Source organism: Thalassophryne amazonica, chromosome 16 (assembly GCF_902500255.1).
Source record: "Thalassophryne amazonica chromosome 16, fThaAma1.1, whole genome shotgun sequence".
Taxonomy (NCBI): Eukaryota; Metazoa; Chordata; class Actinopteri; order Batrachoidiformes; family Batrachoididae; genus Thalassophryne; species Thalassophryne amazonica.
The window spans coordinates 62,716,333-62,730,887 of NC_047118.1; the positions used below are offsets into that span (position 1 = coordinate 62,716,333).

The following is a 14,555-nucleotide window of genomic DNA, read 5'->3' on the forward strand; positions in this document are numbered from 1 at the left end:
ACTGTTCCTAAACAAAGGCATATCCAAGTGGAATGCCGTGTAGCAGCACAGCCATTTAAACAAGACATGACTATGTTATTTGAGCCAGATTTAAACCCTCAGTGGCCAGACAATCTCGAGTTCTTCGACACTCTGGTCAGAGTTAAAAAGGGCACTTTACCTGTCATAACTGTGGATGTCTCTAACCCCACTGACCACGACATTGTTCTGGTAGGTCGTACCTTAGTTGGAACGGTACAGACTATAACGGCTGTTTTACCTGCCCAGATGTTTGAAAAAGCCACTGTAGCTACAATTAATCCCACCAGCACACAGCCCTCATCTCGCTCTAATGAGAAGTGGGATCCTCCTGTAGATCTTGGCCACCTCAGTGAAGAACAGAGGGTCATAGTTAAGCAGATGCTCAGAGAAGAATGTGACTCTTTTTCTATAACAGACAATGACATAGGCTGCATTGAAAACTTGCAAATGACTATTTCACTCAAGGACAATGAGCCTGTCAAACGCACATATCTGTCAGTACCACGCCCTCTCTATCAGGAGATGAAAAGTTACCTGCATGACCTAATCGCACAAGGCTGGGTCAGGAAGTCAAACTCCTCATACTCCTCACCAGTCGTATGCGTTAGAAAGAAGGATGGCACTTTGAGACTGTGTATAGATTATAGAGACTTGAATAGAAAAACCCATCCAGATCGCCAAGTCCCGAATTCCCAGGTGACCACCGTCTCCGGCTGTTGGATCTGGTACTGCTGGCGAGAACAAAGACAGTCAAGTGTGGGTGTGTGTACACCCAGTAACAACAACGGTGGGAATGCCACCTCCACCTCTCACTCAATATGTGATGAGTAGCACAGTGATTCCTCAGGGGAAAAGAGTGCCGTCCTGCACTCACTCAGCTTCCACAGATAGAGGAACCGGTACTCCTGCAAACACTTGGTCAGCTCAGAAAGATGTTAGGCCTTCTATCATACTACAGGCAATACATAAAGGACTTTTCCAGAAAAGCAAACTGTCTATATGAACTGTTAAAAGCAGACAAGGACAACGAAAATTTGACCACGAGAGTCACAAAGCAAAAGAAGACGAGTCCCGTTGTGCCCTCATCCACACAAATAATGTGGACTGACAAACACCAAAGTGCACTCGAGGAACTAATTGACTGCCTGATGAACCCACCAGTGCTCGGCTTTCCAGATTTCACCCAGCCATTTATTGTACACACTGACGCCTCACACGAGGGACTCGGTGCAGTGCTGTACCAAAGACAAAATGATAAGCTGCGAGTTATTGCTTATGGCTCGCGCACATTAACAGCAGCTGAGAAAAACTACCACTTTCATGCAGGCAAGCTCGAGTTTTTAGCTTTAAAGTGGGCGATCACAGACAAATTTCGAGACTACTTATATTATGCCCCGTCATTCACTGTGTTTAGTGATAACAACCCATTAACTTATATTTTGTCCACTGCCAAACTGAATGCAACAACATCAAGATGGGTCGCAGAGCTCGCTGACTTTCATTTCACTATTAAGTACAAACCAGGAAAAGAAAATGGTGATGCTGATGCTTTGTCGAGAATGCCCCTTGATGTAGAGACTCTAATGAAAGACTGTTCTGAGGAACTCCCTCCTGACTCTATTGCAGCTGCTATCCAGGCCATAGAGGCACAAAAGGAGACCCCTGCCACATGGTCTATGTTGGCCACAGCTTTGTCAGTCACAGCACAAGGTGTGTCAGCCGAAGCATCACTCACACCCATCCCAAAAGAACAGCTAAGCCAAGCACAAAAGACTGATCCTGTTATTGGCCCTGTATTACAGAGCAAAATGTCAGACTCAAAGCCACTGACCAGAGAGCTAAGAACTTGCAGTCCAAAAACAAAATGCTTATTCAGAGAATGGGACAAGCTAGTGCTAGATAGTGATGGCATTTTGTACAGAACCACTTCTGTCCGCAAACAGCTGGTACTGCCAGAACACTTTAAGAAAACAGTGCTTGACGAACTGCACAATAAAATGGGCCATCAAGGTGTCGACCGCACCGTGTCTTTAGTACGTGACCGCTTCTTTTGGCCTTACATGCAGACAGACATCGAACATTATGTGACCCGTGTGTGTTCCTGTGTCAAACAGAAAAAACCCAGTCGCGATTCAAGAGCCCCTTTGACCAACATTGTAACAACACAGCCTTTTGAACTTGTGTGTATAGACTTTCTTCATCTTGACAAATGCAAAGGTGGTTTTGAATATATTTTAGTGATTGTTGATCACTTCACACGCTTTGCACAAGCCTATGCCACTACTTCAAAGTCAGGGAAAACTGCTGCAAACCTCATCTTCAATGACTACGCCCTGAAGTTTGGTTTTCCTTGTCGCATTCACCATGACCAAGGCGGTGAATTTGAAAATCAGTTATTCACTCAACTTAAGAAACTCAGTGGCATGGCCGGCTCAAGAACAACACCCTATCACCCAATGGGGAATGGTCAAGTCGAACGCATGAACAGGACGTTGTTACAAATGCTTAAGACACTCACTGAAACAGAAAAGTCAAACTGGAAGGACTCTATCAACAAGCTGGTGTACTCCTACAACTGTACTCGTTGTGATGTGACTGCTTACTCTCCATTTTATCTACTGTTCGGGCGCTCACCCAGATTGCCAGTAGATATGCTCTTTGGACTATATTCAGACCCTGGTTTTAGTAACCACAAAGACTATGTTGAAAAATGGAGAAAGGGCATGGATGAAGCATATACCATTGCAAATGAGAATGCCAAGAAAACAGCTGACAAGAGCAAAAGACATTATGACACGAAAGTAAGGAGTTCTGTGTTACAGCCTGGCGAGAGAGTCTTGGTCAAAAACCTGACTCCAAGGGGAGGCCCAGGGAAACTCAGAGACTATTGGGAGGACACTATTCATACGGTAGACAGACAAATGGGGCCTGACCTCCCAATCTATGAAGTGAGACCAGAGAGAGGCAAAGGACGCTCTAGGGTGCTACACAGAAACCTACTCATGTCATGTGACCACTTACCTTTTGAACCAGCCCCAGAAAAAGACAACCCTGTAAAACAGAAGAGGAGAGACAAAACTGCCCCAGATACTCATGTGTCTGATGATGAGAGTGGTGATGAGTTCAGCTTTTACCATGCACCACCTCAGCCGCCTGGTTCCCAGCCATCAGACCTTTCTGAAACGAAACAAGAACCTGCTGCAGTGAGACATCAGCCTCCAGCACCAGCCCTTGCTGCTGTTCCAGCAGGGCCAACCGGTGGAGACCATCTGGAAGCACGTCACCCTGCGGCTGAGGAGGCAACTCGTGAGGAGATGGATTCAGTTGCTGGCGATCCTCCAGCCCCTTCGTTGCCTGCTGCATCTGAGGGAGCAGAGGAGACCACGTCCCAGCGCCCTCAACGAGAGAGACACCCGCCGAAACGGATGACCTACGACTACCTAGGGACCCCATCCTGCTACAGTGTCCAGCCTGCACCACCTCTGCTGCCTGTGTACCCAGGTCTGGCCCCATGGTTCCCTACGCTGCAGCCATACTACACTCAGCCCTTGGGTATGCATGGACTACAGTAAACAGGTACTACAGCACACTACCCCATATTCAGGGGTACGACACTCTCCAGTGATGCATCTACAGACTGCCATCGAGACTTTTCCTTCTATGGTTATAAACACAGACAATAGACTGCTTACTGACTCCTTAGTCTTCAGTCTTCAGACCTGATCTGTAGTGAAGTGATGGCTAGAGCCCACAGATATGGTTTGCTTTCAAGTTTATGGACTAACGGGTAAATATAGAATGTTGATAGTTTTGACATGTAAAAGTAAATGTTTTGATTATAATGTCGGGACGACATTTTTTTCAAGTGGGGGAGAGTGTGATAGGTTAGAAGGATAGCACGCCTTTAAACACTATGCTCAGGACAGCGCCAATAAATAATGATAACTCATAAGGTGATGTCATATTAAAAATAGTTAAAAATAGGAAAGTTCTTAAAATGTTAAAAAGGTTTGTAATAAATATACATTTACATAAAAGCCTTCAGAACAATATAAATACAGTTAAGAGTTGGTTAAAAGTATGTAAAGTATGTTATTCTTTATTTTTTCTAAATGTTTTGTAATTCTATTCAAAGGAATTGTGACCGCATTCTCGGAAATCGTCTAGTAATCCTGGGGGATCCTTTATTTTTACAACTTGTAATGTCTTCCCACACCACTGGAGTGATTTCGCGGGGTTTCTCCTCATTGCAATAAACCTCTGCGTGGGAGAAACAACCCGAAATAACTCTCGTGATCATTTCTCTCATATTTTCAGAGGTACTGCAGCATATTACCCCATATCCTGGGTACAACACAGACTGGCACTCACTCTCATCTGACAAAGTCTGATCAGATTTAATCTGGATTGTGGATTTTGTGGACATTTGAATTTATTATTGAAAAGCCCATTTGGTGTAGATTTTGCATTATATCTCAATCAAAAGTGCTCCAAACACTCTCATTTTTTGCTCTCGGTTTTTGTTCGGGGTGGTCACAGTGGACACAGCCAGATCCACATTGATAACTAGCACAAGTTTTGCACCAGATGGCCTTCCTGATGCAACTCCAGGTTTACCTGGAGAAACACACAGCCACTGGTGTTCCAAAGAGGTCTCCCATCCAAGTAATAACCAGATCCTGCTCTGCTTAGCTTCTGAGATCTGATGGGATCAGGTTTACACAGAGCAGACCGGCTGCAGCAGAGATAACCAATGTTTGGTAAAAATAATCTGAAAAAGAATTCAGAAACTGAAAAAATTGAATAAAAAAATAAAAACCTGACGCCACAAAAAGGCCCCTCGCAATTCAAGTCCATGAACTAAATACATACTCCTGACATTTGATCACATCTAATTTAGCTTCTGAAAAGCCACTTCCAACGGGGCTTTTTTTTCCCAGGTAAAATTTTTGTGGAATTGGAAACTAGTGATGGCAGAGGTTTGCCTCTTGTAAATGTTTGACCTTGCTTGTTCTTGAGATACTTTGCTGTTAACTGCCTCTTGTGTTGTGGATTGCTTTCCTGTGTGCTGACCTTTGTCCCTTCCCACATGACTTATCAAAGACTGTGTTTTTGAACTTGCTGGTTTTATCTCTGTATTGGTGTCTGAACCATCCTTCCACATGTGACACATACAAACCAAAATGTGACAGAACTGAAAACTGATGTTAAAATATTATGGTCAGTTCTTGTCTGCAGCTCAACTCTACTTTCATAAGGCATTACTTTAATTAAATTAAGCAAACCATTAAAACAGTGTTAACAGGTTTAAAAACAAGCCCAGTCCCCCGTCACAAAATTATTCAAATTTTCATGACGATTTTTTTTAAACTCACTATTACTAATCCTACTCCTACCCCCAACCCTAACCCTAACCATAAACTAACCCTACACCTTCCCACCACCCGACCCCCCCACTGCACTTTTAATTACATGCGGCCATCATGGAAAGAATTAGAATGAATTTGTGCTCCCATGATGAAAATTTTGCACTTTTCGTGCCAATTAATGTACATTTCGTGCTGCTGAATCATGACAATCCGTGAGACTGGGTTGTTAAAAACATTAAGATGCCTCTTGAGGGAAAAACAAACTGTAAATTTAGTGGGAAAAAACACTTTTCTACAGAAATTACAGGATTAGGAAGTAAAAATTACTTAATCAGCAATAACCAGCAACCTTTCCTAAATCACATCCTGTTCAATGGACATTAGGATGCCTAGAAAGAAGTCTAGTTTATTTTGGTCATGTGTCTTTGCATAGGATGTATGTGACCTCTACACTGCAGAGCAATAAACATACTGTGGCTTCTCTTATGAGATAATCTATTGTTGTTCATTTAACTTTTAACACTCTTGTTTCCTTAAATATCTGTATTTCTGAATGTAGGCAGGGATGTCAGATGTTGGTCAAAGTCCTGCCACAAACATCCTGAGGACAGAAGCTCTTTGCATATTAATTAACAGTTCACTGTTCTTCTTTTATCTCTGAAATCTGATAATCTTGTGTCTCTTCCTTAATGTCCATGATCAAGAAATCAGCCGGTTCTTCTTTCATCTCAGTTATCCTGAAATCTGTTTGATCTTCTGTAATCTCTGATATCATGAAATACGCATGCTCTTCTTTGATCATTTTGATATTAAAGTCTACAGACTCTTCTTTAATCACAGAGTCATTGACATCCATTGGAATCAAGCGATCGCTCCCGTTCTGTTCTTCACCACCCGCACTGTTTTCAGACGGTCCGGGGATCTTGGTACTTCTGCTCAGGGCAGGTACTACAGCTGCAAGGCAAAGAAAATTAAGTTTGTCAACAGACAGATTTACATTAAAATGAGGACAAAATAAAAGCTGCCTGCAAACAGATTTGTAACGTAGTCTGCTTCTTTGGTTTGACTCGTATACGGATGTCATTGAGATAACACTGTGGAATTTTCATGTGATAACAGGCAGAGAATTTAACACATTCACACTGCAAGAGGAAGAGAAGCAACAAGTGGTGGTTACGTGACTCCCTCAGTAATATCTCTGTTACAAAAAATAGAATTTGGAATAAAGTTAATAAGTATTGAGGGTGGAGCTCAAGCAATGTCCAAGGTATAAGGAGGAGGAAGGGTGTTGAGGGTTAGGGTGTTTTGTTGATCATTGTTTAGTTGTGTGCACTTTGTTTTTCTATCTTGTAAATATGTAGTATAAAATCACACGGTATGTAGGTATGTGTGTATATATGTATGTATCTACACTAGAGATGTTTATGATGATGGGACTTGAGTTTGTGTTGTGTTAAATGTGTTTGTAGCATGGCCCAAGCAGAGAGTCACCCCTTAGAGTCTGGTCTGCTTGAGGTTTCTTCCTCAATACATCGGAGGGAGTTTTTCCTTACCACTGTCACCTGTATGCTTGCTCTGGGGGTTGGTAATGAGTGTATATGTATGTTTGTATGTATATAAGGGGTGGGTGTTTATAAGCTTGCTTCTGCTCACCCCCTTTTGGTCACACGTCACGGTGGAATTGTCTTGTGTATCAGTTTTTTGTTACTGTTGTGTTTGTGTGCCAAATAAATTCATTCATTCATTCATTTTGACATCAGTCTGCTTGAAGCAGAGGTGACAAGCTTCAGTGATGTCACAGCCTAATGATAGAACATGGACACGTGAAAATTTCCAAAATAGTTTGTGTTTTCATTGTTTATCATTTGTTTATTTTGTTCTTCTCATTTGTGATATTATCTGTTGTGCTTTAGTGTCGGGTTGTGTTAATCACAGAGTCTGTTTTATTTATAGTTTGTTTAGCCACTTTGTTTTCTTAGTCAGTTCCTGTTTAGTTTTGTCTTAATGTTTATTTTCTTTCAGTTCTCATGTTCATGCCCAGTTTGTTGTAGTATTATATTCTGCCCTCGCTTTCCATTTTAGCTCTGTTCTGTTTGTCCGCAGAGCCTTTTGTTTGTTTCCACTCCGCACCCCTGCACCTGCCATCATGTCCATTCCTCACTCATATTTGATTGTGTTCACTCACACTCTTAGCACCAGCTCAGGTGTCTTTGTCTATTACATCACTCCACTCTGTTTCCCTTCCTTCACTATTTTGCACTGTGTTTAATCTTTGTCTACTGGCCACGCTCCCTTTCTAGATTGCTCCACACATACACCTCCTTAACACCACCTGTTCCTCCTTTCACACTGATTAGTCCACCTGTTATTTAAACCCCCACAGTCTCACAGCCAGACTGTTGTCTTTGTACACTTTCCAGTGCCTTTCACAGTCCTGAGTTTTTGTTTTGCCGTGTTTCGAATCCTACTCTATACTCTTCGACCATACTTCTTGCCTCATCCCAGATATCTGTGTTTGCTCATGCCTCTGAACCCTCCTCGTTTATGACTGCATCTCTGCCTAATCCTGCTGGTACTTCTGCTGTGCTGACTGACCACATGTGTACTGAAACAAGGCCTGGAATAAAGACGATGACTTCTTTGACCAATGCCTAGTCTGGGAGTTTGCATTGCTCCACTCCTGTCTCCACTCCTTTAAAGAACACCTTTTCTTTTTCTTTTTGTACCTTTTTTCCCTCTGTTTTAAATAGTCCACAAAGTACCTCCATTTGTTTACTCTGAAGTCACGTTTAATCTCGAGAGATTTTGCGAGATTTCCTGTCTGAGCTGGGAATGTTCGTGTGTGAAATCTGTTCATGTGTGGTGTTGTTGTCCTTACCGTGTGGTTGAACACCACACACTAAGACAAAACCTGTTAGAGCTATGATTTTTTTATCTTCACATGTGTGGTCTCTCAGGTTTTGGAAAAAAAGATAATTTTAAAACCCTGTCGTGTGAACCAGGCTTAAGGTGATCGGCGGCCACTAGCCCTAAGGCCTGGTTCACACGGCAGGATAATTAGGCCGATATCGGACCCGATCTTCCCCTTCCGACAATCTTAAGGACGCCCTGACAATCGTGATGACGCTAAAGATAATCTTATCAGATATTCCCTTCGTGTGTGGTGTGTTAAGAGCGCTCTGATCTGCTCGGAAAGACGTCAGGGGCGCACAGATCGCAAATCAGGGATATTCAATATGTTGGATTATCTTGGCCCGATATTGCAGTGTGTGTTGTGTCCTCTGACCACAAACGTGCACGCAGCCTGCTGAATGTGACGTACAGCCAATCAGAAAGCGAGGTGACGGACGTACGGAGCGGAAAATAAAATCAAAACAGTTGTTCTGATTTACCAGAAAGTCTGGTGGTCGCGCTGTCTCCACTCCTTTAAAAAACACCTTTTCTTTTTGTGTTGTTTTTTTCCCTCTATTTTAAATAGTCCACAAAGTATCTCCGAACTCATGTTTAATCTCGAGAGATTTTGCGAGATTTCCTGTCTGACCTGGGAATGTTCGTGTGTGAAATCTGTTCGTGTGTGGTGTGTTGACTTCACCGTGTGGTTGAACACCACACACTGTACAACCAAACCTGTTAGAGCTATGATTTTTTTTTATCTTCATGTGTGTGGTCTCTCAGGTTTTGGAAACCTAAAGATAATTTAAAAATCCTGTCGTGTGAACAAGCTTCACTAAAAGACCCAGAATTTAGATAAAAACTGAGGCCGCAGCATGCTCCGTTTCCTAAAAAAATGAATTAAAAAGTAAAAAGCATAAAAACATACTATGCCAGTATGGTAGCCAATGAAAGGGAAAATAAGTGCATCTTCAGTCTGGACTTGAAAGTCTCTACAGAATCTGACTATATCATTATCCAAAAGTGTATTGATTTTCTATGGCTTTACTTTTGTGGCACTTTTTTTGGGACACCCTGTATTCTTCAGTACCAAGATGTAACTTTTAAAAATAACTGTCACTCTTCATTATCAATAATTAACCAAATATCATGATAATGTTAAGAAAGAAAAAAGGTTTTAAAATTACACATTCACTGCTTGCACTTTGTTAGACTGAAATCCTGGCCTGACTGTTCTTTTAAAAAAGCATCCTTATGTAACAATGGTTAACACATGGTTCCAACAGTTTATTCATATAAATAACAAAATTGTCAACAAATTCTTACTTATAAACAGCATTTAGCAGCTCACAAAACTAACATGTTCATTTTCATCAATATCGACTGATTGAATTTGAAACCAATCAGAGATTTGAATTTTTAAGTATTTCAGACAAAACATTTTTAAAATGTTTTGTCTGAAATACTTAAAAATGTGCATTTCTGCAGAAATGCTGTGGAAAGACCGAACAGAAGTTACCATCGTATTTTACAAATTCGCCTGATAACAGCAATGTCAACGCTACCCACTGAAACCACTGAATTTATTATTAAACATGAAAAGACTGTACTTACAGTGGTTTTGCTTTTTCTAGTGGTCCTTCATCCAGAACTGCACCTGCATATTTCTTTTTCAGGTGTCATCACTTTTAATCCCATACTTTTCACAACTTCAGGTTTGGGAACTTTTACCAACCTTGTTGACACCATCAGAACCGGAGTGCGACCCAGCTACTGTCATGATTTTTGAAAAACTGGAGCTGAAAACGACTCATGTCACCACCCACACAGGCACATATGTTCATCTCTACATGCGGCCCGAATGCAAACAAATAATAAATGTTTATATGCATAAAAACTGCATGAGATTTTGTAAAATGGTACAGTGTGTGTGAGCTGAAATCGTAATGATTATGATGAAACTGTAATGGTTGGCACCTCTATTTTTGTTCATATTTCTACAATGGCTACGTTTACATGCCATTAATATTCGGGATAAGGTCAATATTCCAGTTTCTGAATCATTAGGAATAACCCGTTTACATGCTTAAGCAGACAGAGTTACTCCTGTATACATGGTCATTAGTATCATTTGGAATATCCCCATCTAAACAGCGACGCATATCTTCCACCGGTGCTTGATTTGGTCTGGTGTTCGTGCAAATCCTGCTTCGCGTAACTTTTTGGCCACCTTCTAGTAAATGTCGCTATCTCGGTACTTTCTACCGTCAATAAAAAACATTATATTCATGTCTTTCACGATACTAATGAAGTACTCGGTGTCCTCCTTGCTCCAAAAGTGTGGTGCTGTGCTGCCGCGTCTGGATTTCCCCATGCTTGTTTACCTCTGCTTCTGTGGTGTCCGGTGGGTTGCGCGCGCCGCATACAAGTCATTGCCGTACTCAAAAGACCAAGATTCCTTGCGGATAGGACATGCGCAGAACACAAAATAATGTTCCTTTCGATGGGGATATTCCGATGCGCGTTTATATGACCTGATATTCAGGTTAGAAAAGGAGCAACCCAGGGGTCATATTCGGCTTTTTCAAAACTGGAATATGAGCATATTCAGGGTTTTGCGGGTGTTTACATGGCCGTGCGCAACCGGATTATTGCTAATATTCCGGTTATGAAAGGGTTATGAAAGGGTTATTGGTTGCATATAAACGTAGTCAATGATTACTCAAAAACTTGGTGGGAAATGTCTACTGACCGTACTGCAGAGCCGAGCTGTTGTTTTCATACAGGTAATGCACAGGCTGTGGAGTCTGTGATAATACAGATGATGGAGTCTTGGCACTGAATCGCTCACACGTCTCTGCAAAGAGACTGAGACCCACAGGTTTCGCGCCACACTGGAGGAGCGAGGAGATGAAGCGCTGCCGATCGGCCTCGGTGCAGGGCTGCACGCCGTCTGCTGGTTCAGGATCAGGTGCTGGTTGCAACTTGGACATGAAGCACGTGTTCCACTTGCACTCGGTGTCTGTGCAGTCTGTTGTCCTGCATCCCTGTCGTACTGCATCCTCAATCTTAAAAAGGACCGCTGCAATGTGGGAACAGCATTCACCAAGACTGAAAAGCATGAATAAAATGTAACACCATGTTTGTTTATGGACAGAAAAGCTTCAGTTCTCCATAAAATAATCCTTTTGCTTCAGGAAACATATATGGTACAAACAATCTCACGTTAATACTGAATAACTTTTTTAAAATCTACATTTTTATCAAAATTGTAGGGCAGATTGAACTTTTGCAGTGTCAGATTTATATATTGCCATCTGCAAAATTTTATTTTATACATGATTTTTTAAAAACTTGCTTTAGTCACACAAATGTAATGTGCATCCTAACCCTGTCACACAGTCACAGTGAGCCGCAATGACAGTGCCGTCATGATCAACAACAACCCACGGGCTGTGGAGGGGACAGTTTGTCTGCTGGTCGGGCTGGACCCCCGCCTTAAAGACTGTGTTGCCGTTGGGGGTGATCTGGCTGTACATGGTCTGGACCCACCCAGACCTGAAGAAACAGTAGGCATCAAGACTCTTGTAGTATTTCATCTGGTTGTGGGTGAATGGTCCTGTAAAATAAAAAATAATTTATTAGGAATATGTGCACACAGTTCTTCAACTCATATAAATGTGTTCATTAGTTTATGTTGCAGCGTGTCCTATACAATCTGAAGAGAAGCACAAACCCCAACCTAAAATAAACAGGCTGATGAAAATACCAATGCAACCTATTTCATTTTATCTCAGTTTTTCCCCACTCCACGAGAAGGATAATAACTGCCAAAAATATAGTAGTGCACTTTATTCTGTCTTCTTTCAGCTGCTCCCGTTAGGGGTCGCCACAGCAGATCAATAGCGTCTTCTTCTTCTCTCACACCAACCACCTGCATGTCCTCCATCAGCACATCTACAAACCTCCTCTTTGGCCTCCCTCTTCTTCTCCTGCCTGGTGGCTTCATCCTCACCATCCTTCTCCCTATATACCCTGGGTCTCTCCTCTCCACAGGTCCAAACCATGTCACTCTCGGCTCTCTGACTTTGTCTCCAAACCGTTCCACCTGATATGTTCATTTCTAATTTTGTCCACCCTTGTCACTATTGTCACTCTTGTCAGCTCTGCCTCCTGTCTTTTAGTTAGTGCCACTGTCTCTAAGCCGTACAACATATCTGGTCTCACTTCTGTCTTGTAGACTTTCCCCTTCACTCTTGCAGATATTCTTCAGTCACAAATCACTCCTGCCACCTTTCTCCACCCTGCCTGCACTCTCTTTTTCACCTCTCTACTACACTCTCCATTACTTTGGACAGTTGACCCCAAGTGTATAAAATCATCTACTTTCACCACTTCTACTCCTTGTAACTGCACTATTCCACTGGGCTCCCGCTCATTCACACACATGTACTCAATCTTGCTCCTACTGACTTCCATTCCCCTGTTCTCCAGAGCATATCTCCACCTCTCCAGGCTAGACTCAACCTGCTCTCTACTCTCACTACAGATTACAATGCCATCTGCAAATATCATGCCATATCTGATCTCATCTGTCAACCTGTCCATCATCATTGTGAACAAAAAAGGACTCAGAGCTGATCCTTGGTGTAATCATGTAATCTCCTAGCACCCACTTAGTCAACTCGTATCACCTACCAATTCCTAGCACCTTGCTTTCACAAGCAATTTCCATGATAAGGAATTAAAGTATTTCCAGATCATCTTGCAAAACAAGGCCATCTTCTGTGGATAACAGTTTTTGTCAGGCTGTGATGATGAATAAGTGTGAAAGCATGCAATAACAGGTAAGATTAAGAGACTTTATTTACTCTGTGTGCTGCCAGCAGGTCAACTTCACATGATGTAAATGTTCATTTTTGTTAAAAACAAAAACAAAAAACAAGGGTGAGACAGTTGCTTTCCTTAGCTGGCAATCAATTCACCCTATTGAGGTTTCAAATCCCACAAAATCTCACAAGATCTCAGAGAGGAGGCTTTCACTGCGAGATGTATATTATATTCCATTTTATTATATATATATATATATATATATATATATAAAATTTTACAGCTACAGAGAACAGTCCTCTATTCAATCAATTTGAAAAAAATAATGAAAATACAGGCTCTAGCTTTCTGCTAGGTTGATTTGTTTAGGATGGAAATAACAGACATCAACAGCGTTCAGGCCAGGTTCAGACAGAAACATTAAAATGCCTGTCAGGTTGTTTGGGTTCGGTCACTTGAGTTGACCAATGAAAAGTGCTACGACTTGACCAAGCGGGTGCTATGAGTTGGTAGGTGATATACATGAATTGACCTGATAGCTCAGACTGTGGGTTCAGTCTATATACTAGGTTCTGGATCCAACTCTGGAAATGTCTACATTGTCAAACTGTGCAGGAAAAAACTCAATAACGCCCCCTCAAGGTCATTTTCATCAAACACTCCATTTGTAAAAATAACTACTTTTGCTGAAAGCTCCTATTGTATAAATGAGAGCGGCAATTGTTATGTTACCGTACTGCTTTTTCTCATATAGCATCAAATAAACTGCCATGGTCTTACGGCATACAATAAGGAGCTGCTGTGATTATCGCTAGATAAAGAGGGAAGCTGTGCGAGACGCAACTGATGAATTTCCACCTCAAAACCTATGGTTCGGGTTGACGTTAGGGTTGTACATGAATCATGACGTTGTGTACATTAAACAACTAGCACAAATTCACAGCTTGTATCAATAGCAATGGCCTATATAAATAGGCTATTCACAAAACACAACAAGTCTACTTACCAGGACTATTGATAAGGTAAGAGTATATATCACCATATTCCACTTTTGGCCATGTTTTGGGGTCATCCTTCCAAACACCTTCTGGTTGTGTGTATGGGCATAACTCCAGTCGGGCAGCTTCTAATTTTGCTAAATATTGCTGTCTTGCATCTTTGTCCAAGCCATCAACATAACTGCAGGCCATCCTTAAGTTATGTTTCAAGATGTTTGTCCTTCCAACTATCCAATGACCAAAAACACCCCCTACATTCTTCTGCAGGTTGACAGAAAATGGACGCGCTATGTTACCAACCGGAAGTGACGAAGGTGAATTCGTGTGAAAATAAACAATCCAAACGCCGCTATGGCTTGCATTTTGAAAGTCATCACCCGAAGTGGCGTGAAATTACTCGATCTTGACACAAAAACAACACTATTTTCCAGTTTCAGTGAAAATG

At 41.8% G+C, this 14,555-nt stretch overlaps 1 protein-coding gene across 2 annotated transcripts; it reads right to left on the reverse strand.

Moving 5' to 3' along the window:
• Positions 1-5,691: 5,691 nt before the first annotated feature.
• LOC117528417 lies at positions 5,692-14,398 on the reverse strand. Of its 2 annotated transcripts, none has more exons than XM_034191047.1 (4): positions 14,119-14,398; positions 11,733-11,901; positions 11,035-11,393; positions 5,692-6,344 (listed from the first exon to the last, which is right to left on the reverse strand). In XM_034191047.1, the coding sequence occupies exons 1-4, from the start codon at positions 14,300-14,302 to the stop codon at positions 6,028-6,030; spliced, it is 1,029 nt and encodes a 342-aa protein (XP_034046938.1). In that variant the 5' UTR covers positions 14,303-14,398; the 3' UTR covers positions 5,692-6,027. The 2 variants fall into 2 exon arrangements, with proteins under 2 accessions (XP_034046938.1, XP_034046937.1); XM_034191046.1 differs by having other exon boundaries at positions 11,673-11,901.
• Between the last annotated feature and the right edge of the window lie 157 nt (positions 14,399-14,555).